Source organism: Amphiura filiformis, chromosome 12 (assembly GCF_039555335.1).
Source record: "Amphiura filiformis chromosome 12, Afil_fr2py, whole genome shotgun sequence".
Classification (NCBI taxonomy): Eukaryota; Metazoa; Echinodermata; class Ophiuroidea; order Amphilepidida; family Amphiuridae; genus Amphiura; species Amphiura filiformis.
In genome coordinates, this window is record NC_092639.1 from 25,496,589 (window position 1) to 25,524,225 (window position 27,637).

Below are 27,637 nucleotides of genomic sequence, written 5' to 3' on the forward strand. Positions count from 1 at the left end.
CTCCATTCCGGAGTAACTCATAACTTGGAATAAGAATATTTGGGTGATCAGTAAAAACATCCTGTGTTACAATCAGACTGCCCACTTTTAATGTCAACTTCAAAATGAAAGACCATAAATATGATTATCAATTACAGGTACATGCCGAGATATGAACAAAACAGTTTGCCTATAGTGTGTCTCATCTTAAGTTGAGAGTAACGCCATGTTGAATTTCAAGATCACCAGCGTATGGGCAATTCACCTTTCTAAGTGTGTGTATACGCCCACGCGGGATTTGGTTATCGTGCACAATTCAAATCTGCCACTTGTAAATCCAACATGGCGTTACTCTCAACTTGAGACAAGACAGATTATAACTGCTTCAAGAATTGATCAGTACAAGCATAGGTGAAGTTGCTCTTAAATATCTCATGTTCAGCTAAACAGGTCAAGATTATGCCACCTGCTATTATACACCTCAAGTTCAGTAGCAACACCAATTAATGCTTTTTTAGATTGTGCTGAAAGCAGGCAGACTAACAGCTCCGCGCGGTTAAATTAACATGCATGATTTTATACTGCGACCAACGAAACTTATGTCACTAAAAAAATTGAGGTGAACCGAAGTTTAGCGTACATCAGGCCTGAAATTTTAAGAATGCCTTAAAGTTGACAAAGATCTGGGGCAACAAGGCCAAAACTGAACAATGGCCTTGGTGGCCTCCCTGAAATTTGAGTCCTGGCATAGTACACATGTTAAGAATGGCTTCTAAGTCTGCCTACTCTCCAGCACATTCAAAATAATCCAATTTGATTTTCCCCTTACCTGGACTATTCTTGCTGAAATGGTTTGTTAGCAGCTGAATCTTGCCTGTGATGATCTCATAACTTATTTCTTTAAATGTTTCTGGAACAGATAACCTGGCCTCTATTAGTGCTCTAGCTTGATGGCAACCTGAAGGTACAATAAAACAAGCAAAGTGTTAGTTCACTACATCATCTTTAATATTAAATAGAACAAAATAAAAATAAATTCAGGTAACTTTTCATCCACCAGGCACTGTTGTGAAGCACAATTGTTATAGTTATTTGTCAAGACCAAATAAAAAATTTCCATTTTTCTACCGATAGTTTTGCCAAAATAAACACTGCTCTTGTCATTAATGCATCTGAAAGTAGTTTGGCAAAACTGTCAGCTGACTAAACAAACATTGTGCATTTGGTTTTGAAAAATGCTTAAAAGGCAGGTACAGGTGATATCCTGAAAGCTTTTGGCACAGATATTCTGATTTGAATTTATCATCTCATATACCCTAGTCTTGTTGTTTTACTTAAAATAATGATGTTGGCCGTGTTATATGAGACGAAAGATGTGTGACAGCGGCTAAAACAATACTTTTATTCTCTAAGCATAATATTGTTCAGGTTAGATGTTAAAATATTCAGGAAATAACTATGTGAATCCTGTAAAATACAGAGATTGCATGAAAATTTGACTTACCAACAACCACAATACAGAATTCTGTGCCCCTTTGCCTAGACACATGCACTATAACAACATACAATGGTCTGGGTAGGTTAGCTTTCACCACAGATAACATCTTCAATGTTTCTGACAGACCTTCTGCAATGGAGCTCTGGAATAAGAAAGATGCAAATTAAGTGTAGAACTGGCATAAGTAAACAACAGAACGAGGAATATCGTGATTTTGGCATCCTCTGATGATTAATTAATGATATACGAGTTTTATCCTAGCCCTAGCCCAAAAATTTCAGTTGATTCCACAGAATTAGAGAAGGAGAACCGCCATGTACAATCGCGCCGTCAGCTATGGGGAGAAAATTGGGGGTATTCGGCTCCTTGCCGACGGTGCACGGAGACGAACGAAAACAATTCTGCGTCTCATCTGAAGCGTCTTGGTACTCGCGTGCAGGTCGCATCAAGGGCGTCTCTCAAATGCGCCCATCATCTATGTCGCGCTTGCATGTCAACGAGTTCCTCGAGCGCATTCCGAGGGAAACCGAATACCCCCAATTTTTGCTCCATGCCTGTATCAAGATGGCGGTCGAGTCCTGGTTCTCTGGTTTTAATTCTGTGGTTGATTCTGATATTAAATTTTCAAGTTATGCATAATAGTGTGTATTACAGTGCCCCATTGTGTTGTAATTTCTGTTTGGAGACAGACAGAATATACTAATTGGACAATATGTTTGTCAAACCAAATCGGCAAGGAAAGTTATACACACAAATATGTTGCTGATGGTATAAAATCTGGGACTAATGAAAGGATGAGGAATGAGGGTGTGGATTCCATAGTGTCCCTGTAACTCCACAGTAACTTCAACAGAAGCACAGACAACCTTGTGGCCTGAAATCTTCTGACAGTAAATTGTGGAAACTGTAAATGGCAAGCATAACCAGGGAGAGGTTCAGAAGCTTATTCTTGAGCTTTTAAAAAACAAACAATTTTTTCTTTGTTTTTCCCCAATTTTTTATCACACTTTTCCTCTCTTACTGTTTTTATTAAAATTTCTCTGTGCACAAGAGTTACTGGGATTATGCACACGAGTTTCAGTAAATGCCTCACATGCAATGCTTGAAACAGACAGGTGGGCGACAGGCCTACATTGTTCAGTATCAATTCATGCTGTTAAGAGGCCCACCTATATTTCGCATACTAATTAAACTACAACCCCCGGAAGTCCCCTCTACATCACTTGGATGGATTTAAAGTGCAAACTTTGTTTTAATAATGATCATCTTGTTAGATTTTCAAATAGGTTTCTATAAAACTGTATAAACATGTGAATAACCTATAATACCATACTTACATGTGCCACAAGAATTCTGACTCTGCCACTCGATGTAGCTACTGCAAGCTTGGCTAGTAACGGCAGCTGAGCTGGGGCTACAGTGGTAAACTGTGGAATGTTATGTTGTCCGGCCATGTCTTTGATCACTGTGTCTTGTCTGGCTTTGAGAAGAGCTACATCCAACTCCTCACGACTTGGAATGCGATCATCTGAAAGAAGAAGAAGAAATAAAGCTTCCAATATTTTCCAACCTCAAATGATTAAACTTCAGGGTATGCAACCTGGCTCTTATCCGCACCCTTTTATCATCTAGCAAAGGTGCATGTCATTTGGGTTATGCTTGTGAGTGATGACAGAAAAACCGAGCATTCCAAAAGTGACACTGATGATGTGAGTCTTATCCTAACCCTTACCCTAACCTTACACATAATTCTTACCCCTAACCCTCTCTGTAAAGAACTACTTGAAGATAATAATCTTATAGCGCTGGACGCCTTATTACAATAATGAATCTAATTCAGTATTGACATAACAAAAGCCAAGCAATCTTTTACAAACAAGCATCGCAAAATTGCCCATTGCTTTCCAAAAAGCGGTGCATCGACGATCGAGTATAAATTCAGCTGAACTTGCTTAGTATCCAATTCCTTAATTCCATGGCATACTTGGTTGTAAAGTTATGAACTTTTCATAAGCCCTTTTTGTACTGATGGGGTCAGATCGTGTCATGTAATGACATCTTAACTTACCAAGCTGCACAAAATACTGTATCATAATCAGCACCATTGTTTCAAAGTTGATATTCTGTACTCCCAGAAGTCCCAGCCTCTCAGCCATGTGCTGAGGTATATGCTGGGTCGGCTTTAAGCTTTCCCGGAACAGTGGACTCACAATCACGTCAATCACATTACCGTGGAATATCGGCATGTTACCGCTACAATCTAGAATCACTACTTTTGTGCTGCACGCTTCAGCTAGGCCTGGTGGAATGAATGTTGTATCTTGGACCCCACCGGATATGGGAGGCGGAATGAAATTTGGCGGGTGGAGTGGTGGACCTGGGGCATGGCGCTTTGGAGGTAAAGTGGGAGACGACAGATCTGAAATGAATGGTAAAATAGTCAAGAGTATAACAAATATTGCACAATATGTTTACCACAATAGTTAATATTTTGACAAGTGGAATGACTTGTTACGTTATTTTTACAGCAAATTTAAAAACATAAATAACATTATTAAGTGGTGTTTTTTTTCTTGCTTAAAACATGAGAAAGTTTGAAACTTTGTAACAGCTTCACCACCTACTCAAATTTGGTACACTCATCAGAATGTTTTCACTGGCTCGACCAGCGTCTTCAGCGGATGTTATTGCTCTGAAGATTTGTTGTTACTGGTCAGGTTAAAGAGGAAGCCCCACGAGAGCAGTTCTTCTGGGGTGAACCAAACCTGCCTGGTTGTCAAATTTATCAGTGACAAGGTTATCTCAGAATTTGACAGGTGCTAATTGATGTTTTAATGTTATTGCATCAATTAGCACCTGTCAAATCAGATATCTTTATTTTCACTGATTAATTTGATAACCAGGCAGGTTTGGTTCACCCCAGAAGAACAGCTTTGGCGGGACTTCCTCTTTAAGATATCTCTGATTACATCAGAGTTGTAGGTGACAACTTGACCCTGTCTGGTACAACCTCCTGACCCCCTGGAATCAAGGGGGTCATCACTCGCAACAACAAATCTTAAGAGCAATAACATCCGCTGAAGATGCGGTTGAGATTGTGAAAGCGCTCCAGTGGCGTATCAAATTTGAGTAGTATATAAGTTTAAATTTTGCTTTCTATTTACATTTACCGCTACGTATGAATATACATGATTATATTGAATGATCTTATTTTAGAAAAAAGTAATTGTCAATTTTTGGTTTGGAAAGAGCATCTCCAAAAGAAACCTACTCAACACAATCCAGGTAAAGTCAGGATTATGATTTGAAGATATGTTCAAATTTAACATGCTCAGATTGCCAGCTTTAAAATGATATATCACATATTATAATTAGTCAATCTTTTGTCTTTCCCAAATACATACTTAGCTTCAAAATTCCTTTTGTTTTCTATTGATTTTGGGCATATTTATTGGACTGTATCAATTAAAGCCATGCCGACTTTGTCCAAGTTTTGTGGGAGGGGTCTCAAATATAAAACTACCTGATCTATGTCCCATCCGCTCCTCATCCACGCTATGAAATCGATGACGTTTCTTCAACGGCTGCTGCGAACTTGGCGATACTGCCTCCCCTGGTCTCGCTACCACCCCTCCCCCATGATGCCCCCTGCTAGGGTCATGTGGGGGCACTGGTCCATAGTGGTTGATGTTAGCTGATGGTGAAGTTCGGGGTTGCATTGACGTTGGTACTTGGTTGCCATGGTAACTGATAGTTGCTGATGGGGTGCCACTTTGTCTGGGTACAATGACTGTTGAGAAAATAAGTATCCAATGAATTAATTCCATGGTCTAATGTAATCACTAGTTCAGTGTTAAATATTTTAATATAATCAGTTCTTTCTGGCTGATTTTAATACAACAGTGTCATTGTACTCATCGAAAACTAGATTTACATTAATATGGGATGGAAATTTAGTGCTCATCTTTGACTGTTTTTGAAGACATCAGTTATAATTGCAATATTTATAAGGTAAACAGATCCCGAGTAGCAATTGACCTTAACGTTAACTTATTTTAACCATAAATTGACTTTAAAGATGATACTAGATGTGTTGTAATTATGTTTACATATCAGTTGTATGATATGAAGAGCTTTGTTTCAAAACCCCTTACATCCACTTGCCCAATTTTGAGAACACATCAAAAAATCATCAAAAAATCACTGATATATGGGGGTTTGCAACAAAAGCAGTTTTTGGCGGGATGCTCATTCTACCTAAGCATCCCGCCAAAAACTGCTTTTGTTGAAAACCCCTTATATCAGGGATCTTTATGATTATTTGATGTGTTCTCAAATTGGGCAAGTGGATGTAAGGGGTTTTCAAACAAAGCTCTTCATATGCTATGAAAATCAAGTCCTCTATTGCTTCTATTTCATGTTCACATTTATTGTAAATCAAAACAGGTAGGTAAAGGAAAATGTTAGAAAAAAAAGTAAATGGTTACAAGGGATATTCTGTAGAAATAACTGAGTTTCTGAAAAATCTCAAAATAAAATCCAAAGGTTAAAGTTAGACACAACTGCCCAGAATCATACATCTAGATTCTGACGGTAAGTCCGACACAAACTTTGCCTGGAAGTTTCTCAGTCGTCATCCCAGAACTTTGACGACTGAGGGCGTCGGTCTAAAATTGCTGCATTATTCTTTTTGTCATCTTACCTGATGCTTGTCCCACTGTGATATTTGGTGATGAAGTACTCAGATACACATTGCTTCCAGAGCTATAACTTGTTTTACGACATTCTGTAAAAATTTAATAAAACAAATGGAAACTTTATGACAAAGATCTTGGGTTTTATAATGGTTTTGACTTCATTTTTTATGATGTAGTATTTCAATCTTACCTTTCCATGGGATATTAGGTCCTCGTACCAGCTGGCCTTGTTTATTCCTTATGATGTAGTAGGACATCAAGCTTACCTTTCCATGGGATATTAGGTCATCGTACTAGCTGGCCCTGTTTATTCCTTATGATGTAGTAGGACATCAAGCTTACCTTTCCATGGGATATTAGGTCCTCGTACCAGCTGGCCCTGTTTATTCCTTATGATGTAGTAGGACATCAAGCTTACCTTTCCATGGGATATTAGGTCCTCGTACCAGCTGCCCCTGTTTATTCCTTATGATGTAGTAGGACATCAATCTTACCTTTCCATGGGATATTAGGTCCTCCTACCAGCTGGCCCTGTTTATTCCTTATGATGTAGTAGGACATCAAGCTTACCTTTCCATGGGATATTAGGTCCTCGTACCAGCTGCCCCTGTTTATTCCTTATGATGTAGTTGGACATCAATCTTACCTTTCCATGGGATATTAGGTCCTCGTACCAGCTGCCCCTGTTTATTCCTTATGATGTAGTAGGACATCAATCTTACCTTTCCATGGGATATTAGGTCCTCCTACCAGCTGGCCCTGTTTATTCCTTATGATGTAGTAGGACATCAAGCTTACCTTTCCATGGGATATTAGGTCCTCGTACCAGCTGGCCCTATTTATTCCTTATGATGTAGTAGGACATCAAGCTTACCTTTCCATGGGATATTAGGTCCTCGTACCAGCTGGCCATGTTTATTCCTTATGATGTAGTAGGACATCAAGCTTACCTTTCCATGGGATATTAGGTCCTCGTACCAGCTGGCCCTGTTTATTCCTTATGATGTAGTAGGACATCAAGCTTACCTTTCCATGGGATATTAGGTCCTCGTACCAGCTGGCCCTGTTTATTCCTTATGATGTAGTAGGACATCAAGCTTACCTTTCCATGGGATATTAGGTCCTCGTACCAGCTGGCCTTGTTTATTCCTTATGATGTAGTAGGACATCAATCTTACCTTTCCATGGGATATTAGGTCCTCGTACCAGCTGCCCCTATTTATTCCTTATGATGTAGTAGGACATCAAGCTTACCTTTCCATGGGATATTAGGTCCTTGTACCAGCTGGCCATGTTTATTCCTTATGATGTAGTAGGACATCAAGCTTACCTTTCCATGGGATATTAGGTCCTCGTACCAGCTGGCCCTGTTTATTCCTTATGATGTAGTAGGACATCAAGCTTACCTTTCCATGGGATATTAGGTCCTCGTACCAGCTGGCCCTGTTTATTCCTTATGATGTAGTAGGACAACAAGCTTACCTTTCCATGGGATATTAGGTCCTCGTACCAGCTGGCCCTGTTTATTCCTTATGATGTAGTAGGACATCAATCTTACCTTTCCATGGGATATTAGGTCCTCGTACCAGCTGGCCCTGTTTATTCCTTATGATGTAGTAGGACATCAATCTTACCTTTCCATGGGATATTAGGTCCTCGTACCAGCTGGCCCTGTTTATTCCTTATGATGTAGTAGGACATCAAGCTTACCTTTCCATGGGATATTAGGTCCTCGTACCAGCTGGCCCTGTTTATTCCTTATCATGTAGTAGGACATCAAGCTTACCTTTCCATGGGATATTAGGTCCTCGTACCAGCTGGCCCTGTTTATTCCTTATGATGTAGTAGGACATCAATCTTACCTTTCCATGGGATATTAGGTCCTCGTACCAGCTGGCCCTGTTTATTCCTTATGATGTAGTATTTTAGGTGTTTTTGTTTCTTGGCTTGTGTTGTAAGCTTCAGGTTGATATGATGGGAGAATTCTGTGAAATAGCGAAAACCTTTCTCTCCACAGCCAACACAGTTGCCACTGAACCCTGAAAATAGCATTCAAAAACAGAATCCGACATTATACATTGTTTAGTGAAGATTATTTGTAATAGGGTGTTAAAGTATTTGTACAGTGTTAAATTTTCTTTTCATTGGCACACAATATTGAACTGCTCACGGTCTGCCTCATTGTTGCATACAATTTGAGAGAAGTACCCTCCAATGGGCGAGGTTAACCCTGCATACATATTTATGCAAATCAGATAAATTCTTGTTTTTATTTTGCTACATTGCAAAATGATTCAACAAAATAAACCAAAAACCTAAAGCCACAAGTTGTCCTTAAATTCATCACTTAGTTCTACAATCAAAATCACTATTTTACTTTCTCATTTTTCATGAGTTCCAGGGATTGCAATGCATACCTCCCTTGAAACATAAATAAGGTATTTCATCATTTAGATTTGCTTCACAAATAATCAGTTAGACAAACAACACAATTTAATCAGAAGAGATCATGATTTTCATCAAGTATCACAAATGATGCTTCCTGAATATTATATCACAGTGTTGAAGTTTGCTCATATTCATACAATTGGTTTAATGCATCCTTTTAGAATTCAAATACTTCCGTTGCAATGGAGTAATAGTCCATACAAAGACACTAATTTCAACGTCACATATCAGTAGTCACATTTGACTTCATAACTGCTTTCATGTTTGCAATATTGCACAGCCAGATGTATTGCCACATGTAATCTTGTCTCAAAAATACTCAAATCTGAATTTGACGAGTGTATTATATAGTCATTGTCAGGAAATTCATTGATAAAATGTTTTGCCAAATCTTTCTTACAAATACTAAACCATCCAGCATGTTTTATTTTGCACAAGGATATAAACACATTATGTTGTGCATGTACTACAAGGACTACACTCTTGTAAAGGATTTTCCACTTGCAATTGGTGACCAGGGTGTGTGTGCCAATATGAGGAGTACACAATGAAACTAACTGCTTGACAAAAATATGGTGCAGTATAAAATAATAAAATATTATATATTTAAGAAATAAAGGGTAATGCTTTATCCTTTACACCCAAATAATGTGTCGAGGCAGTAAAAGCGTAAATAATGGGCGGCAGGCGCAGCCGAACCCATTATTTAAACGTTTTACTGCCGAGGACACATTATTTTATGTAAAGGATAATGCTGCACCCTTTATTTCTATTCTATTACCAGAAAATAGTGCGATTTAAAGAGAAAATATCATTTTTTGGCACAAATATTTTAAGTTGTTTACTTCAAGGTGGAGCGTGTACGCGTAACTGACAACGCGTATCGCGGAAATATTGCACGCGTAACCAAGCGTAATGCTGTGTGTAGAATGTGTTACGGCGCTCGACCCATTATTGCAGAATAATGGGCTCTCCGTGACGCGTTTCAACAAATCACAGTCTTGCGATTTTGAATAATGGGTCGTGGAGGTAATAGAATAAACCATAAAGCGCTTAAAAATAAGTCCTACAACTCTCTCCTCCCCCCCTGTCCTTTGCTTACATAACTATGAGATTTTAATCTTACAATTTATGATGCCCTATTAAGTACATGTGATTTATGCTACAATGTTATAAAAACTTAACCATGTACCAACATGCCAATGCTACTACATGTATTTAGTTAATTGGGAAATGTCTTGAATATTAGTATGTAAGCTTGTATTCTTGCTTTAAAGTTTTGAAGTTCTATGTACTTTGTATTTATTGGCAGCATTTCCTTTAACAAATCAAACATGACAACCTTTACATGGAAGTCTGCCTCTTGGGCCAATGATTCACAATGAATACCATATATAGCAGGCAATGTTACAAAACAGAACCTACTCAATTAAAATGTCAAGACTTATTTGTAGGTTTTAGTATTTTTTTTAATCTAATAACCAATTTTATTCTGAATCAAAGATGACAAAATTCACCAAAAGTTAGTCTCAGTAGCAAATATTATGACTCAGTAGAGTGGCCAAATTGGATCCAGTTTTTGACAGGGGCTCAAGTCCGCTCAACATTTTTGACCCATATTGGTTTTGACCCATATTGGTCCCATATTTCTTCATGGTGACCATTCTGGAGTACATGTATGTGTGGGGGTATAAGGGAATGTGGGTGTTGGGTGTGTGTCAGGGAGTACACAATGAAACTAAAGTTTGTTCGGCTTATAATAAGCGAAAATTATTTGTTTTGTTACTGCGCGCGTCAAAAAAGTTGCAACTGATGCTTGCATAAATTCACATAAGCGTACGCCAGCCACGCATTATGCAATGCACAACTAACTATTAGTGCTGCTCCAAACTGTGTCCATGTCATTGTATATCAATACACAATGTTATGAGTACTACAGGGTGTCCCAGAATGATTTGTACTGTGTTTGCAAAAATAACTAAAAATAGAAGACGGGCAGTGTATCTATTTTTGATACCTGCATTATAATGTTGGACATGTCTCCTACTTATTCTGTTAATTTCAGCACGCTACCTTTATTTGTTTTGGCGTGGCATGCAATAATGTAAAATCGATGAAAAACATGCTTTTCATTTTCAGCGCAAACGACTCGCATACCCTTGAACTAGAGCGGTTACCGCACCATAGCTGAACCATGGGGCTTTGGCAGTATATTGTGGTACATGTATATATATCACCCCTTTATGACCCCTTAATGACCTGAAATAAATATCAAATTATTTTAAACATGTTTAGAATGTCATAAGGATCATTGCATTTAAATTTCAGCTCAATTGGAACATTTTGAAACCTTGACCTTTGACCCCTTTCTGACCCCTTAATGACCTTAAATGAATATTAAATTATTTTAAACATGTTTAGAATGTCATAAGGATCATTGCATTTAAATTTCAGCTCAATTGAACCATTTTGAAAACTTGACCTTTGACCCCTTTATTGACCCCTTTATTGACCCCTTAATGACCTTAAATGAATTTTAAAATATTTTAAACATGTTTAGAATGTCTTAAAGATCATTGCATTTAAATATCAGCTCAATTGGAGCATTTTTGGAAACTTGACCTTTGACCCCTTTATGACCCCTTAATGACCTTAAATGAATATTAAAATATTTTAAACATGTTTAGAATGTCATAAGGATCATTGCATATAAATTTCAGCTTAATTGGAGCATTTTTGGTTAAAATGACCTTTTTTGACCCCTGTGACCCCTTGGATGACCTCTGACGTTAGGAAATATTTTTATCATATTCTTTACTTCTTTCTCTATCATTTGACACCACTTGGGGGTTCATACCTTCGTGGCATTTAAAGATATGTCCATTTTAGACCAAATGGTTGGTAAGTAAGTAAGTAAGTAAGTAAGCAAGTAAAGTAAGCAAGTAAGTAAGGGACATACACTAATATAGGCTGATACCATTTCATGGTTCAGCAAAAATGGCACAACACACTTGATTAACTTATGGAGTCTTTTTATGTACATTTAATGTCAATCAAACAACTTTCATTCTTTAGCTAATTTCTTCTTTTATTGTTTCAGTTTCTTTTCTGTTATTTTGCTTCTACTTTCGTATCGTATTCTCAAAAATGTTAAAGACAAAGGTGTTTACATAATGTCTGTCAAAACAACAACGGAAATTAAAAAGCAATGCAGATACGGAAACTGGAAAGATGAAACGGCTGGAATCCAAGTTATACTAATATTATGGTTCCAATTGCTAAAAGTAAAATGAATGACAAAGGTGAACATATTTGATATATCTGTAATGTTTTACATTAAATAAATATTGCACTAAGAAACCTAAATATTACAACATCAGAGTAAACTTTGTTCATGTATGCTAACTTTTGTCCTTTTGAAACATAAATGCATTTGTTGTAATATTTTTTTTTAATAAAGGCACGTATAGCTTGGTATAGTTTTTGGCTTTGTGATTATTGATATACTACTTTCATGCTTGTCCTGCACGTCCCTCAACTTGTCGGCCACGCAGTGCGATACACCTGTTTGTTCTTTCCATCATACTGTTCACAGTAATCTCTACGCAGTCTTGCAACAGCAGTGATGATGCACTGTCTCAGTGTCTGCAGGTCTGCTGGTGGTCCTTCTGCATACACCTTTGCTTTTAGATAACCCCAGAGAAAAGAGTCACAAGCAGTCAGGTCTGGTGATCACCAGACCTGACTGCTTGTGACTTTTTCCACGCTGCTGTACAGTAAATTGAGGGGCCATCTTTTCTGTACCACAACCAGTTCGATCTTTGCAAGCATTTCAAATGACATGGACCTCACAACACAATAACTATATTTAAAACTGCCGCCAAAGAGAGAATGGAATTAGGCCGCTCAAGCGGATCAAATCCTTTATTCCATGTAATGATTGCTTCATAACGTCATAAAAATAGATAAACAGATAGATATCGGCTATTTAGTGGAAATATGAACGGGGCACAACTAAAATACCTGCATAACATTTTCCAAATAACTTTGTGCTGAACGGTTAGTAATTTTACACATTTCCAAAATAGTGTGTATTGTCAAAACTTATAATTCACCATTTTTACGCAATCTTCTATAACTTCTACTAGAAATGTCCAATTTTTAAAATCTAAAAAATCTGAGAAAGCTAAATATATGTAGAAACTAAAATGCAAAACAATATGACCAATCAACATGCCCTTCATACCTAAAAAAAATCCATCTTTCCCGGTATAGATCATTCTGGGACACCCTGTATTACATGTATAAGCCAAACAAACTTAAATTGCTCCTTTAGACTAATTACCCCCACCCCCTCAACAATTTTTGTTTTTGAGTGGTGGACAGGCCTCTGAAACAGCTCCTGCACATTGCACATAGTTGCCAGTAGCGTAGCCAGGATTTTAGTGTGAGAGGACAATTTGGTCATAAAATGTTGTCCCATTTAATCATTTTTCTCTTTGCCGTCCCCATTTTATCCCTGTAAATTTCTCTATTCTTAAGTTTGCCCCCCCCCCTGCTCCTGCCTGGCTATGCCCCTCATAGTTGCTCTACTCTGTAAGATTTTAAAGATCACACGTTGCAAGTGTGAATACACATATGTATACTGTGTCTATTGTGATTTCATACACTTGTTGCAGCTTTCAAAAGTGCTCATAATTTATGCTTAATTTGTAAATTATAAAAAATATAAATTGTGTTTCTGCTTGGGAGCATAATTATTATGCACATGATGGCATGCCTATTTGTATGCATTTTGCTTTCAAATTAAATGTTTCATATATAAGTTTGATTGTCTTGGGGCAAACAAACAGTATTTATTTATGTCTTATTTTAAGGGATCTGGAATGAGCGTTTTGAGCATTTCGACAGTATTTTTTGTGGGACATGAGAGCACATCAGACATATCGAATTGCATTTTGAATACAAAGAAAGTCTTTCTGATACCAAATAATTTTCATTTTTTGAAATTCACGATATAATACAAATTTTATGACAAATTATTAAAATTTGATATTTTTCAAATTTTTGATATATAACAGTCCTCGAGTAAATTATATAAATCTAATGATATATTCTTAAAGTGTATGTAGCAGGGAGGAAAAGCCGACGATCAATTGAAACTTTTGACCTTTCATATTGAAGATATGGATTTTTTTCCCAAAAGGCCTCATTTTTTTGGTGTTTTGGGAAAAAAAATCCATATCTTAAATACGAAAGGTCGAAATTTTCAATTGATCGTCGGCTTTTCATCCCACCTACATACACCTTAAGCATAAATCATCAGATTTATAAAGTTTACTTCGAGTACTGTTAAATATCAAAAATATCAATTTTTAATCATTTGCCATAAAATGTGTATTACATTGCGAATTTCAAAAAATCTAAATTATTTGATATCAGAAGGACATTCTTCGTATTCAGAATGCAATTCGATATGTCTGATGTGCTCTAATGTCCCACAATATATACTGTCCAAACGTTCATACCCCACCCCTTAAGAATTTCTTAAAACATGCACTAATTGGAATACAATAACCATTTTAAATGCGGCTGTGTACCCCATAATATTCCCATTTGCGGTATTGATGTATAACTTGCATCCAGACTTGGCAGCTTATGCGTACTATGTACACACTAACAAAGCGTTGATATGTCTGCTCAATCTTTATTTCTTTTCAGTCATCTTACAAGTCACAGTCGCGACTCTATGGTGCCTTCTAGACATCTTCAGACAACATGCTAGTCTTGCAGTCCTACTTAAACACAGCTCAAACTTTATGAATACATGCAGTCGCACTGTTTAACAATTCAGCTGATTTTGTAGAAATTTTCTTCTGCAAATTGATAATAGCACCATTTTTGGAGTTCTAAGTTCTTTTCTTAATCCTGAAATTCAGTGAGGAAATTAAAGATATGCTTGTCAATCTTCATGGATATTTAATTTTGAGAATCTGGGTACCATGCCAAAATATGTGAAATTAAAAATCTTTTCACAGTATGTTGTTTGAATGATCTACTTTATATGTCGTAATACTGTATAACAAGATATTTTAGAAGTACCGTACTGACGCGAGTATAGTCCCACCTTCGAGTAAAGTCCCACCCCAAATATTTTTTTTTAAGTTATTTATTTTTTCGGCTTTGGAGTGTCCCAGGACCTAGACCTAAATGCTAGGATCATTCATGGTTGACCTAAAAAAAACAAATTTCAAGATGTTTTGTATTTTTAATATGAAAATTGATCATTTGTATTCATGTCATAGTCTATTAATGATTTCAAAATGCATTGAATTTGAATGCATTTTGAAATCATTAATAGAGTATGACATGAATACAAATTATCAATTTTCATATTAAAAATACAAAACATCTTGAATTTTTTTTTTTAGGTCAACCATGAATGATCCTAGCATTTTTTTTGAAATTGAGTATAGTCCCACCCCCAATTTTGAAAATGTTCACCCCAAAACGGGGTGGGACTATTCTCGCGTCAGTACGGTACATTCATTTGTTGCAATTCAGTGATCCCAACAAAAGTGTACAAAAATTGAAATTGTGTAAAATTTCCTAAAATTGTCATTAGGTATTTTTGATATGAAGAATTTGGCAAAAAAGTGAGGAAAACAGCAAAATTGATAAAATTGAAGCCCCATTCAAATACATGTAGCTAATTTCTAATCTCTACGTAAGTAGAAAAAAGGCAGAATCATGTAAAATGTCTTATTTTATCTTTAATAGATGACTTTTGGCTTAAAAACTAGCAGGCTATGTTAGCACATCCATGACACTAGTAAATGTGCCCAAATCTGAATTTGGATGATTTTCAAGATCCTCCGGTTGAGCAAATCACTGCATACACCTTTAATCCATTTCATTGATTCCTGGGGTTTAATGGGTTTCAAACAATATGGGCTAAAAAATATTTCTGCACGCTTTTAATTTGTGGTTCTGAAACTAACCGGAAAAGCGCAAAAATAAAAACCTCACAAACATTTCACACTAAATGTAGATATCATTAGTTCATTTTGTATTCTACCTAAGCTATATTAGCACCAGTCATTTTCAGGGGGAGTTTATTAAAACTGTGAAAGGAAAGTTACAAATTGGGAATTTACATAAAATATTGAAAATACAGCACTGACGTCAAAACCATCATTATACTAATCTGGAGAAAGTTTTTAAAAGGTAATTTTATTCAGACATTTAGTCAGACACCTGTGCATTGAAAAGGGAGCGCTTAATTCAAAATATTCTGTAGGGGTGCTTTTTAGGGGAGGGGCGCTAAGGTCGAATTAAGTATGTTATTTTGAACTCTGTATAATAGATTTTGGCATGCCCAGCTGTCAAAATTATACTGGGATTTTGGATTTTATAGAAAATATTGTGTTTTGACTTTTGTTTTTGGTTATATTCTTTGTTTCACCATTGTCAATATTAACCTAAATGAGATAAGGCCAAAAAAAAAATGTTTGTTTCCTGTAGCAGGTCCAAAAAGTCAAATGCGAAATGCGTTTTTTTTTTTTTTTTAATCCATGTCTTGAAATGGAAAAAAATACCCTTTTTGCTGCAAATTGGAATGGGAATTTACAGTGGGTTTCTCCGAAAAAAAAAAAAAATCATATTCAAGAATATTTATATTGTTTATTTGTTGTGTAATGTGTAAATGTTTACTCCAGTAGTGTTATATTTTTTTGTGATTTTCCGGGTTTTTTTCTCTTTTTTTTCTTTGTGAGTGAAAAAAAAAATTCAAATGCGCACATAAACCATCAAAAACGAAATGCGCGAGATACAGGAAACAAACTTTTTTTTTTTGGCCTAACGTCACATAATTATATAAATGTATACATCACAGATTTACATTATGAGTAATATAAAAGAAACATTGCACATAGCAATTGAAATAATGAATCACCAATTCAATTCCACCTGTTGTTTGTAAATGTTTATACATTACTAATACCATACAATTGTATAATAGTTATTTGGGAAATTGGTATTATGATTCATGGTCATGTGCAACCTTGATGCACAATGTAGTATTTACATGGAGGAGTCTTTCAGACCTTGGTAGTTGAGTTCCTAACTTCCTATTCTCATATAAGAAGTGCCAAATGATACCAGAATGTGACACATACGTAATATGTGACGTGTCATGTCAAAAGGAGACACTTTTGGGCAGGTTATCAATTTTGATGTTTTTATCAATCTTAAATATAGAGATATTTTGCTCTACAACGCCGTTTTCCCCAATGAAATCGGGCATTCCTAAGTGAAGATATTGAGTTCGCAAGTTATGGTATTATAAAGTTGGAAATTGAGATATCGGCCTTTAAAAATATTATTGACACAATGTTGAGAGTAGTAATTACCTTGAAAAATGTCTCAAAAAAATACAAGATGCCAGTTATATTCCGGTCTGAAACTATCAGACAATATTTTTAACATTAATAACATCGCAACAAACCCAAATTGTGAAAAAAATCTACCCGGGCAGATTTTTGGCTATTTCTCCATTTACGATCCTGCCCAAAAGTGTCTCCTTTTGGCATGACACGTCACATATGTGACACGATCAAAGGAAATGAGTCGGATGTCGCTAATATTGATTTTGAGATATTGGCAAAGAAAGAGTTAAAATTCTTTTGTTTTATTTTGTTTTCAGCGATTGATAAATTGACGTAACTTTGCAAAGAAAAGTCATATCAACATGGGGTTTTCTGTTTCTGAAAGCTCTAAATGTTCTCTTTAGCAACATATGTAAAACTCATTTTGGACCAGGGTCGACATGTGACTCATTCCCCTTGATCATGTCACATATGTTCTAATGGCTGCCTTTTGTTATTTTAGTATTTTCATTGTTATTTTATGCAATGATATACTATTTGTAATCACTAATTAGGGAGAAACACTAACAAGTATCATGAACAGGGATGTAGCTACAGTGGGCGGTGGTGGGCGACAGAGCCCACCACTCAGATGCAATTTTAGCACTGGAGCTCACCATTCAAGAGTCCAAAATTGTACAATTTCATTGAATTAGTCAAGAATTTGGTCAATTTTGACAAAAACATTGCCAAATATCAAGATTTTCATCAAATGCCACCCATCACAGCACTGAAAATTTCCTAGCTACAACCCTGATCATGAATATAGTATCAAGAGCCATATCATACAAAAAAAGTACTAACTATCACTACAAACCTGTAGCATGAGCACAAATCATATTTAGTATCACGTTTAGCTCATCATGTTACCATACAGAAATTTCTATAAAACTGCAATATTTTGATTTACCCCTACAAAAAAGAGAAAATATCATCTTGATGCATGCAGCTCCTTTGATAAATTAAATTGAGGCATAAAAATCAGAACAAGTGTCTATCTATCCCTCACTTCTACATGACTAAACAAAGATGAACTACTTCCACTAGCTAAATTACATTACTATATTATCAAATTTCAGCATCAAATATGCCACACACAATTATTTATCTCCTAAATTCCCTTTCTACCTCTCCTTATCTTGTGCTCATTCACACATCTAATTATCTCCCCTCCCCTTAATCTCTTAATTTTTATCACTCGCTTCCATTCTCTTCCTCGCAGCTCTCTCCTCCTCTCTCCTCATCTCCTACTCCGCTCCCCTCTCTCTCTCTCTCTCCCTCTCTTAGGAAATAGACTACTCCCTATTCCAGAAAAATACAGCACTAATTTTTGGGATAAAAGAATATTATCCTGTTTTGCTAAATGAAACATAGCTAAATCCTAATCCTTTAGTTAGTCCTAACTGGCAATAAAAGAAAAATTTTAATATTTGGCCAATTTTTGGAATTAAGAGCCAAAAACATGCGTTTTAGAGTGTTTTTCAGATGTTGTAACAATCAAGTCTAAAGACTTGTACTAAGACTAATGTCAGTTTATGCATTCTATTTTTTGGAAAAGACATGTTTCATTTTTATAACCAATTATTTAATTATAGTAACACAAAAAAGTGCGAATTAGAGCAAAATTGTGGCATCTACTCTAGATTTTGAATGCTTAGACTTGTCACAAGTCTTTGATTTTTGTGACTTGATTGTCAGAAAACATGCCAAAAATGCATGTTTTTGGCTCTTTTTTTCAAGAAATTGGCCAAATATTAAAATTTTACTTTTATTGCCAGTTAGGACTAACTAAAGGATTAGGATTTAGCTATGTTTTATTTTGCAGAACTTGATCATATTTTTTTAATCCCAAAAAATTAGTGCTGTATTTATCTGGAATGGGGAGTAGGAACAGTAAAACACTACTTCAGGGGAGAACTATGACCTTTAGCTCAGTTACTCAAAACATTGAATAACAAGGAGCCAAGAGACACTGAGAACTTGCCAGTTCTTACACAAACATGCATTGTATATTCATATTCGTGTTATTTCTTCTGTAACATTGTGCATGGCATTAATGCAAGCAGGAGGAACCCTAGGGGATTCAGCAGTGCATGATCAAAACTGATTTTTAAACTTAGAAGGGGATAATACAATGCATTGATACTTTATGTGACCTACATTCGCTGCAACACAAACATTGTAAAGAGAAAATAAACGACACATAAATCTGTTTGGATAGTTGAGTTCAATTTCAGGATAAATTGCATTCAAAATGAAATTTTGCCAGGTTTTATGGCTGAAATTAAGCAGGAATGAAGTTGTATGTAGAATATAGTTTCAATTGATTCACTCTTGTCATATTGCAAATTTTAAGCCTGGATAAATTTGAATTTGTCTACTTTAAATCTCATACTTTGTGTGTATATGGGGTATGCAGAGGTTGGTGTGGTGTGTGGTGTGAGTGTGGGTGCATTTATAAAGACTTGCAAACAACAGGGATGAAAGTGGCCTGAAGTGACCTTTCAGGGAAAGCCTGGAAAAGTGCGCAAATTTGGCCCATAAATCCTCAAAATAGACTGAAATGAAAATAAATAAAAGTGCGGAAATTATGGAGTAGCTAAAAGCCTGAAATTAGGCAATTGCCTGAAAACTGACATCCCTGAAACAAGGATGCACATTGCACACCCAAAAAATGCAATGACAACAGAGGACAACCAGCAACCGAGGACATCCCCATTCCCTTTCCTAACCAGCGTACTGCAAATGACATAAAATGCATTAAACCATGTACCATTCGCCAGTGTATGGTCACGCCTTGACAGTAAAAAGTCAAGTGGTCCACAGTTTGGAACTTAACTCAGGGTGTGCAAGGTCCTTGGTTAGATGAACAAAGTTGTAGGTCCTCATTTACAGATCTTTACAAGTTGGGACATACATGTATATGTGTGGATGCATGTTGGACTTTTTTCTTTGGGTGTAACTGTTTAATTTTGTTCTAAATGTGATATTGCTGTTTTTTACAGCTTCTGATTTTAAAAGTCCGAGTACGAAGATTATGATTGTGACAAAGACTAAAGCACAAAAGGCTAATTACGCTTAAGGTTATCTTGAAGACCGAGTATGAGTACTACAATTCTTACCTAAAAGAGCCAGATGTGTATTTGGGTCTGGTAGAAACCTTGCATCTACTGCAGCTACTAAGATGTTCTCTGGTAGGTATGGAGACTTGGTACCAACAAGAACAAAACCTTTAGGTACATCAATCTGCTTCTCACTAAGCTCAGTCAAACGAATATCTGCCCCTGCCTGGCAAAAACCTATAGATGGGACAATATGAATTTGTTAATGGTTAGAAATAGAATACTGCCTCTGGTACACGGTCACAGTTTAAACCTAGGGGAAGGGGGTACTCAATACAAATGACCATACAGAGATGTGCTGCACATATGGGTCTGAATTGCGAGGCTCTGCAATAACAAAATGACAGCCTTTTCTACGTCAATTTGGGTATAAAATTAGGTAATTTTTCAACATTTTTGAAAAAAATCTTAATTTCACATAGCGGGAACCAAAATTTTAAATATTTCTGTGTTGAATTTAGCCAAAAGTCTGGGCCTCAGGAATAGTAATGGAAAATTGGTATAAATTAATATGGGTCCACATTCAGATTCACAGAGGCACATCCCTACCCAAACCAACCTTGAGGACCCCCCCCAATCCAAGATTTATACCCATACAGGACACTTACTGGGGTGTAGACCACCTGAGGAAAATCTGAATTGAATTGGAAACCTCTATAAAAGAAAATTAAGTCCAATGGTAGTAGAATTTGGTAAATGAACCACCAGAGTGATCTGTCCTTCAGATGCGATGCAAAAGTCCCACTAAGAAGAGTCACAAGTATATACTTGTACGTAAACAACAGAGTGTTGACCCCTGACAACCTCTCAATACAAGGACTGTTTAAACATTCATAATCGTTAGTACTACAAATATGATATGCTTAGAGGCAGTTATTCAGGAAGAACCATGTCCCATATAAACCTTACATTCCACTTTTAATACTTCACAATCAGCTGAAAAGCTAGTGTACTGTACATGACAACTCCCTTAGGCCAAAATACAAAATTGTTTGGTTGTCCTCGCCTGATCATGACCGACCATAATCTTGAAAATCTGGAAATAAGTTTTTACTTGCATAAAAGAATACTGACCCTACCTTTGGTAATTCCACAAAGAGGTATTTTTTCTGATATTTTGACATCTTGAAAGATTTTTAAACACTTCCTTTAAACTTTTATACTAGTGTAAAAAAAAATGAAGTTGCAGTAATGAAATATCCAAATTCACACCTACCGTATTGTTTCTAATAAGCGCCCATGGGCTGTGACGTTTCATGAAAAAAAATCGGTGATTAGCTGTTTGGTTATCAAAACTTCCTTCACCCAATGGAATTTGGGGAGCTGCACAGATAATTGGTGGATGTTACAATCTAAATGCGGATAGGTGTGCGCTGTTCAGCAGCAACCTAGTTGATGCGATCTGATTGTGATGATTCACCATTGCAGCGAAATTACAGCGCTTTGAGTCCTCTAAGATCTGGAGAAAGGCGCTTTATAAATCCAAAATTTATGAAGGCTGGGCATTTATTAAGGATCATTTTTTGTGTAGGTTTTTACATTAAATGACCAAAATAACACTTCCATTCCAGTTTTAGATGCATCTGTTTGCAGGAGGAATGGCTTATCATCATGAGATTTTAATTTCCTATAATATTCAGTGAGACCTAGGAATGATCTAACATTCTTTTCATGTATAATTGCACTTAATAATGGCACATTTAATGGAAAAATTTGGGGTGGGCGTTTAATAGAGACTGGGCGCTTATTAGAAACAATACGGTATTTAGGATTTATTCATTCAGCTAATTAGTCCCTTACATAGTTTGGCTATGAATTTCAAAATACAAAATATATATTTTTAAAAATCTGACCAGGGTGCTTGAGGACAACCAAACATTCTTTTGCCATATCTTTCATATAATCCCTCTGACCATTTTTTTAATAAGACACACTATACTTCTATAGTTCATCCCATAATTCACTCACCAACTTCTTGGCACCCAGCCAAAGCTAGTGTCCCATACATGACTCCAGCACCTTCCATATACTCTCTCCTATACCCATGTCCATCATCCCCACCCCCAGGTCTAGGTGAGGTCTGTCTTGGGATCAATGCGGATGGATGTGGCAAGCCTGTCTGAGGCAGATGGGTTTCTTGTGGTGCACGGCCATGTCCAACCAGAGGGGGTGGTTGAGATGGAAACTGACCTGGCATCATAAACCTTTGCTGAGCTAAATGGTGTGGTGGTAGGCCTGTAAAAGGTTGATTTCATAGGATGATTTTATACTTCATACGAGAACATGTTTTTAATGCTTTGACATCTATATGCTCTGAAGCATTTATATGTTGCAGCACTCGAATGCCATCTTTCAGTGTTATTACACCATTGAATATTCTTTAGTTGTTCCAATTTTAAAAGCACTTTGGCCATTCACAAATTTCAATATAGAATAATACATAATTCACTTATATAAAGGTTTTTCACTTTCTGGCCAATGCTTGGTCCATCACGTCCGGCCCGATACAAGAGGTTGGATGTACTTTCTTAAATTTCAGACCGTTAAGTACCAGAAAGTCAATATTTTATACGCTTTGTTCATGTACAAGAAAAGTGAGCATAATACCTGCTGAAATAAAATTGAAGCTTAGTCCTAAAATAAACCCATCCAGTGGTAAGTTCAATGCATGAATGTCTTCATTCATTAAAATTCTAAACCTATTAAAGTACAGATAGTATACTAGTGAAACATTTCTGTCCACTTTTTAATTTTGTCCACTGTTTTTTAAGTTTTAAACGGGTCCAGTGTTTGTTATCAACCATTGTTGACTTGTTTTGGAACATTCTCCCAATAGGTTTTTGCTCCCCATTCCCATTTGTTTTTCCCCAAGAACATTATAACCAATTATATTGAATTATATAGGCTTCTACATGTAGCACTTATATTTTCTGAAGAAGAGTTAATTGCTATTGTAAAACTTCATCATGCTGTCACATAAAATAAAATTCTTCATAAACAGTTATCTATTGACCAGCACCTACCTTGCTGAGGAAGCCTAGCAGGTATCATCATAGGAACAGAGACTTGTGGCTGTAACGGAGACTGGTAGCTAGGTGTGGAGGATGGGGGAGGAGGTAACCTTGGTGACTGAGATGGTCTAGGTGACGCCTCCAGTGGAGGTCTGCTGTGTGTGCTTGGTGGATTGGCATGGAGAGCCAGAGGACTGGTAGCAGATGAGAGAGCATCTCGTCTGGCAGCTTCACTTGATGGCTCACCATCTTCACCTTGAATGTTGGGTTTTACTTCAGGTTTGACATCTGCATTCAAAATGAACAATTTGAATGACTGTTTTCAAACTTTTTAGTGTCACATTCCCTCCAATCAGTGTCCCCTTAAAGATTTTATAACTAAAGTACTCTAATAATGCTTATAGAATGCTTTTTTTGCATAAGACAAAACTCAAAATTAAATCACACAAAAACAACAAGGTTTTATTTTTTTAAGGCATTTCTTATGTGCATATCACTATTCCTTGTATGTCTTGTTTGTACATCCCAGCTGTGTTACGCTCTGCCAATAATCATGATAATAATATGATCGGCGATACACACATTGTAGGCATTGGAATGAAATAGCAATTTTCTTCATTTTAACTCATTTATTTGACTCGAAATAAAAAGGGGACAATGTGACCAGTAGCTTACCTTTGTCTAAGTACAGTTGTGAGAACAGAGGTTGTGGTGTGGTTGTGTTGGATCGTAATGACTGCTCTATGGACATATGAAGAGCAGCCTCAAATCGAGATGACTTGAGCTGCCCATGGAATTCCCCATGATCTGAAAAAAGAAATAACATACAGGTGCAACATGAGTTATGAGTTCTTTCTTACAATTAATTGCAATTAAAAATGCAATTCTGAAGTATCAAATTTAAAAGTAATGGGATTCAAACCCACACACTTTCCATCAGACTATCCACTGATCAAAAACTTATTTTAGTTACCTCTGTCCTCTTGTAGCGAGCGCTCAATTCAATTCAATTTTATTCATCAATCATTCATAAAAAAAACATTAATAATACAATAACATGATATACATTAGAAACATCAATTACCAAGCAATTGTCTCCAATTACGCATGATTATTATTCATAAATATGCAAATAACATGACACAAAACTAAACAGCACATCAGGTCACCATATCCTATCACCATACCTAAAGCCATGATTTCTCTGTGATACGGAAAAACGGAAAAATTCACGGAATTCGGGGTTTGTTCACAGAAATTTGAAAATGCCACAAAATATTGAAAAACTGTGAAAAATGTCTACCTTTTGTGTTAATTTGCAAAATAAAACAAAGAAAAGTGATCATTTATTTAGCAGTAACCAACCATAAAACAATCCATTTTAGCATTAATCTAGGCCTTCGATGCAAGACTCTGGCCATACTACAATAAAAGGTAAGACAAAATACACTTTTAAAACATGTTTTTTTGAACTTTTCAGTGCTTTATTGTGGAAAATGGAAAATCACGGAAATCGTCCAATTTGTAACACAGATTTTAAATTTTGTAACACAGAGAAATCATGGCTTTAATCATACCAAGTTTGAAGTTGATCAGTTATTGCGTTGGAGCTGCACAGTGAATTAATGAATTTGCTTTCGCCCGGACAGCAAAACAAAGAAACAAACAACCCGACAACCATTTGATGATAACACATGATGATTAACCATTGGATAAATTTTCATTCATAACCTCATGAATATACAGTTTATACACGATGCATGAGACCCAATCAAACTTATTTATTCCCAAAATGTGAATGCGATGTGTGGCTACTACTAAACAACAGTGGACCTCTACGTAGAATGGGTGATTTAGCCTTTTTGAGATATGGCGGGCACAATAAGATGGTGCTGCACGAAATGGGTACCGTAAAGTCTTTTGAATTTGCTGGGTTTACCCATATTGAAGACTGCCCTCACCATATTTTGAAAAGGCTAATTGAAAAGGGGGTCAGTGGCGTATCGTGGCCGCTCCTACCCCGGGGGCTAAAGAAAATGTAAAATTTGCCGCCCCCGGCAGCAAAAACCCGAAAAGGTGGCCCCATTTTTTTCCAGCCAGGATGGCTCTCGAAAATATAAAAGTTGAGGGGGGGGGGGGGTTGTAGTGTTTAACATTTTTTTCAACAACTTTTTAAAAAAGAATTAGGGGTGTCAACCCACTTTTTTACCCCTCCAACTTTTTACCCCCTCCGACTCGAGTTGTGGCCCTATTAGCAACCTATAACATATAGTTTAATTTTTTAGGTTTCAATAATTTTCCGCCCTTTCTTCATTAACAATGCTTCTTGCCGCCCCTTATGTCCAGCCCTTTTTCTTTAATAATTCTTCTTGCCGCCCCTTCTTGCACCCCTAAAGCCACCCCAAAATATGCACATGGGGGTGCTCAGCAGTTGTCACTTGAAAAATTTCATACATTTGTACAGGGAACTCATTAGGGGAGGGGTGCTAATCAAGTAGGTAACCATTGATGTCATCCAATAAAAAAACAAAGTTCATCAATTGATCAATGATTTCCTTTTTGGTCATTTGCTGTACAGTGTTCGAATTAAGGAAAAATAAATGGTTGTCCCACGGACAACCAGATTACAATTTCTGGTTGTCCGTGTAAGTTTTTGGTTGTCCGTTGGCCTACAAAGGTGACCTTTGGCTACAGATTTATGGCTGTCCGGCGGACAACCGAATCAGTATTTTTGGTTGTCCGGCGACTTTTTTAGTTGTCCCGGGCAACCGGACAACCAAAATTTCGAACGCTGTTTATAATGCTTGTGCCATCAAATGTCTAGGGGGGGGACCATGACAATTCAAGTAATATCCTGCCAGAATAGTGAATGAATGAAATAGTGAATAAAATCCAGTGTACTATTCGTGATCAGGAAGTCATGAAGAAACAAATAATCTTAAGGGGTGGGGTATGAACGTTTGGACAGTATTTATTGTGGGACATTAGAGCACATCAGACATATCGAATTGCATTCTGATTGCGAAAAATGTCCTTCTGATATCAAATAATTTTGATTTTTTGAAATTCGCAATGTAATACACATTTTATGGTAAATGATTAAAAATTGATATTTTTGATATTTAAAAGTACTCGGAGTAAACTTTATAAATCTGATGATTTATACTTAAAGTATATGTAGGTGGGATGAACAGCTGATGATCAATTGAAAATTTTGACCTTTCAGTATTGAAGATATGGATTTTTTCCCAAAACACCAAAAAAAATTAGGTCTTTTTTTGGGGTTTTTGGGAAAAAAGTCCATATGAAAGGTCAAAATTTTCAATTGATTGTCGGCTTTTCCTCCCAGCTACATACACTTTAAGAATATGTCATTAGATTTATAAAATTTACTTCGAGGACTGTTATATATCAAAATGTGAAAAATATCAAATTTTAATAATTTGTCATAAAATTTGTATTATATCGTGAATTTCAAAAAATGAAAATTATTTGATATCAGAAAGACATTCTACGTATTCAGAATGCAATTTGATATGTCTGATGTGCTCTAATGTCCCACAAAAAATACTGTCGAAACGCTCAAAACGCTCATTCCAGATCCCTTATGTCCTAAAATTATCAACATCAAAATATGACACTAGTGAAATTACTTGTTTCAAGAAAAAGCCTTCAGGAAAAATTAGTATGTGCTTGCTATGGCGACAGAAACTCAATGAGCTCATAGGAGACATTCATCATGTTCATCACTAGACTCAGACAATCAACAAACAAAAAATCAAAGGTCATCTTCTAATTTTCTAACTTACATGAAATACAATTTCTTTGGAGCAATTTTCACAACATTCAGTAGCTTCATTACAATGAGTTAAAACAAACATGAAAAAAGATACATGATTACAGTTTTAAACTTAAAGCCATAATGTACTACGATTTGCTCACAGCGACACCATAATTTTTTAATTTTTTTATTTCCACTTTTTGCATGAAATACCCAATGATGTAAAAATACCATATGAAAGACAAAAGGGGTGACTAAAGGGGGAGTCTGAAAGGGGATGTGATGCCCACAATTCCCTGCTGGGAGAAATTGTGGAAATTATTTTGCTTTTTTAAACCCTAGGCAGGACAAGGAAATTTGTACTTTAACATGTTGAATGTTGTAACTTTTCTGCAAATTTAGAGCTGTGTGTAAAAACATTTTACTTACACATAGACATGTTAGTTTTTCTAGTTAAACAATCATGATCAATTTTTTTAAGCAAAATTTATATGCATTACCCAAAAACAAATGACAACTTGTTGTGACAATTACATTTTACATTTTCAAAATGTAACTACCGGTATATAGATTTAGAATACTCTCCACTAGTACTACTACTAGTGAAGTTTTTGTTCAATAAGTCTACATTCTCAATAAATATTTCATCTACCTGAATTGTCACTGCCTCTTCCT

The 27,637-nt window shown here is 36.3% G+C and overlaps 1 protein-coding gene across 1 annotated transcript in view; it reads right to left on the minus strand.

Moving 5' to 3' along the window:
• Positions 1 to 27,401, minus strand: part of LOC140166726 (GREB1-like protein) — an 81,077-nt gene extending 53,676 nt beyond the window's left edge. Inside the window, 12 exon segments of the mRNA XM_072190225.1 lie at positions 809 to 937; positions 1,484 to 1,619; positions 2,815 to 3,005; positions 3,546 to 3,896; positions 5,001 to 5,267; positions 6,180 to 6,263; positions 8,037 to 8,213; positions 20,171 to 20,347; positions 22,139 to 22,405; positions 23,194 to 23,469; positions 23,857 to 23,988; positions 27,392 to 27,401. Of these exon segments, the coding sequence (XP_072046326.1) occupies positions 809 to 937; positions 1,484 to 1,619; positions 2,815 to 3,005; positions 3,546 to 3,896; positions 5,001 to 5,267; positions 6,180 to 6,263; positions 8,037 to 8,213; positions 20,171 to 20,347; positions 22,139 to 22,405; positions 23,194 to 23,469; positions 23,857 to 23,988; positions 27,392 to 27,401 (2,197 nt within the window).
• Between the last annotated feature and the right edge of the window lie 236 nt (positions 27,402 to 27,637).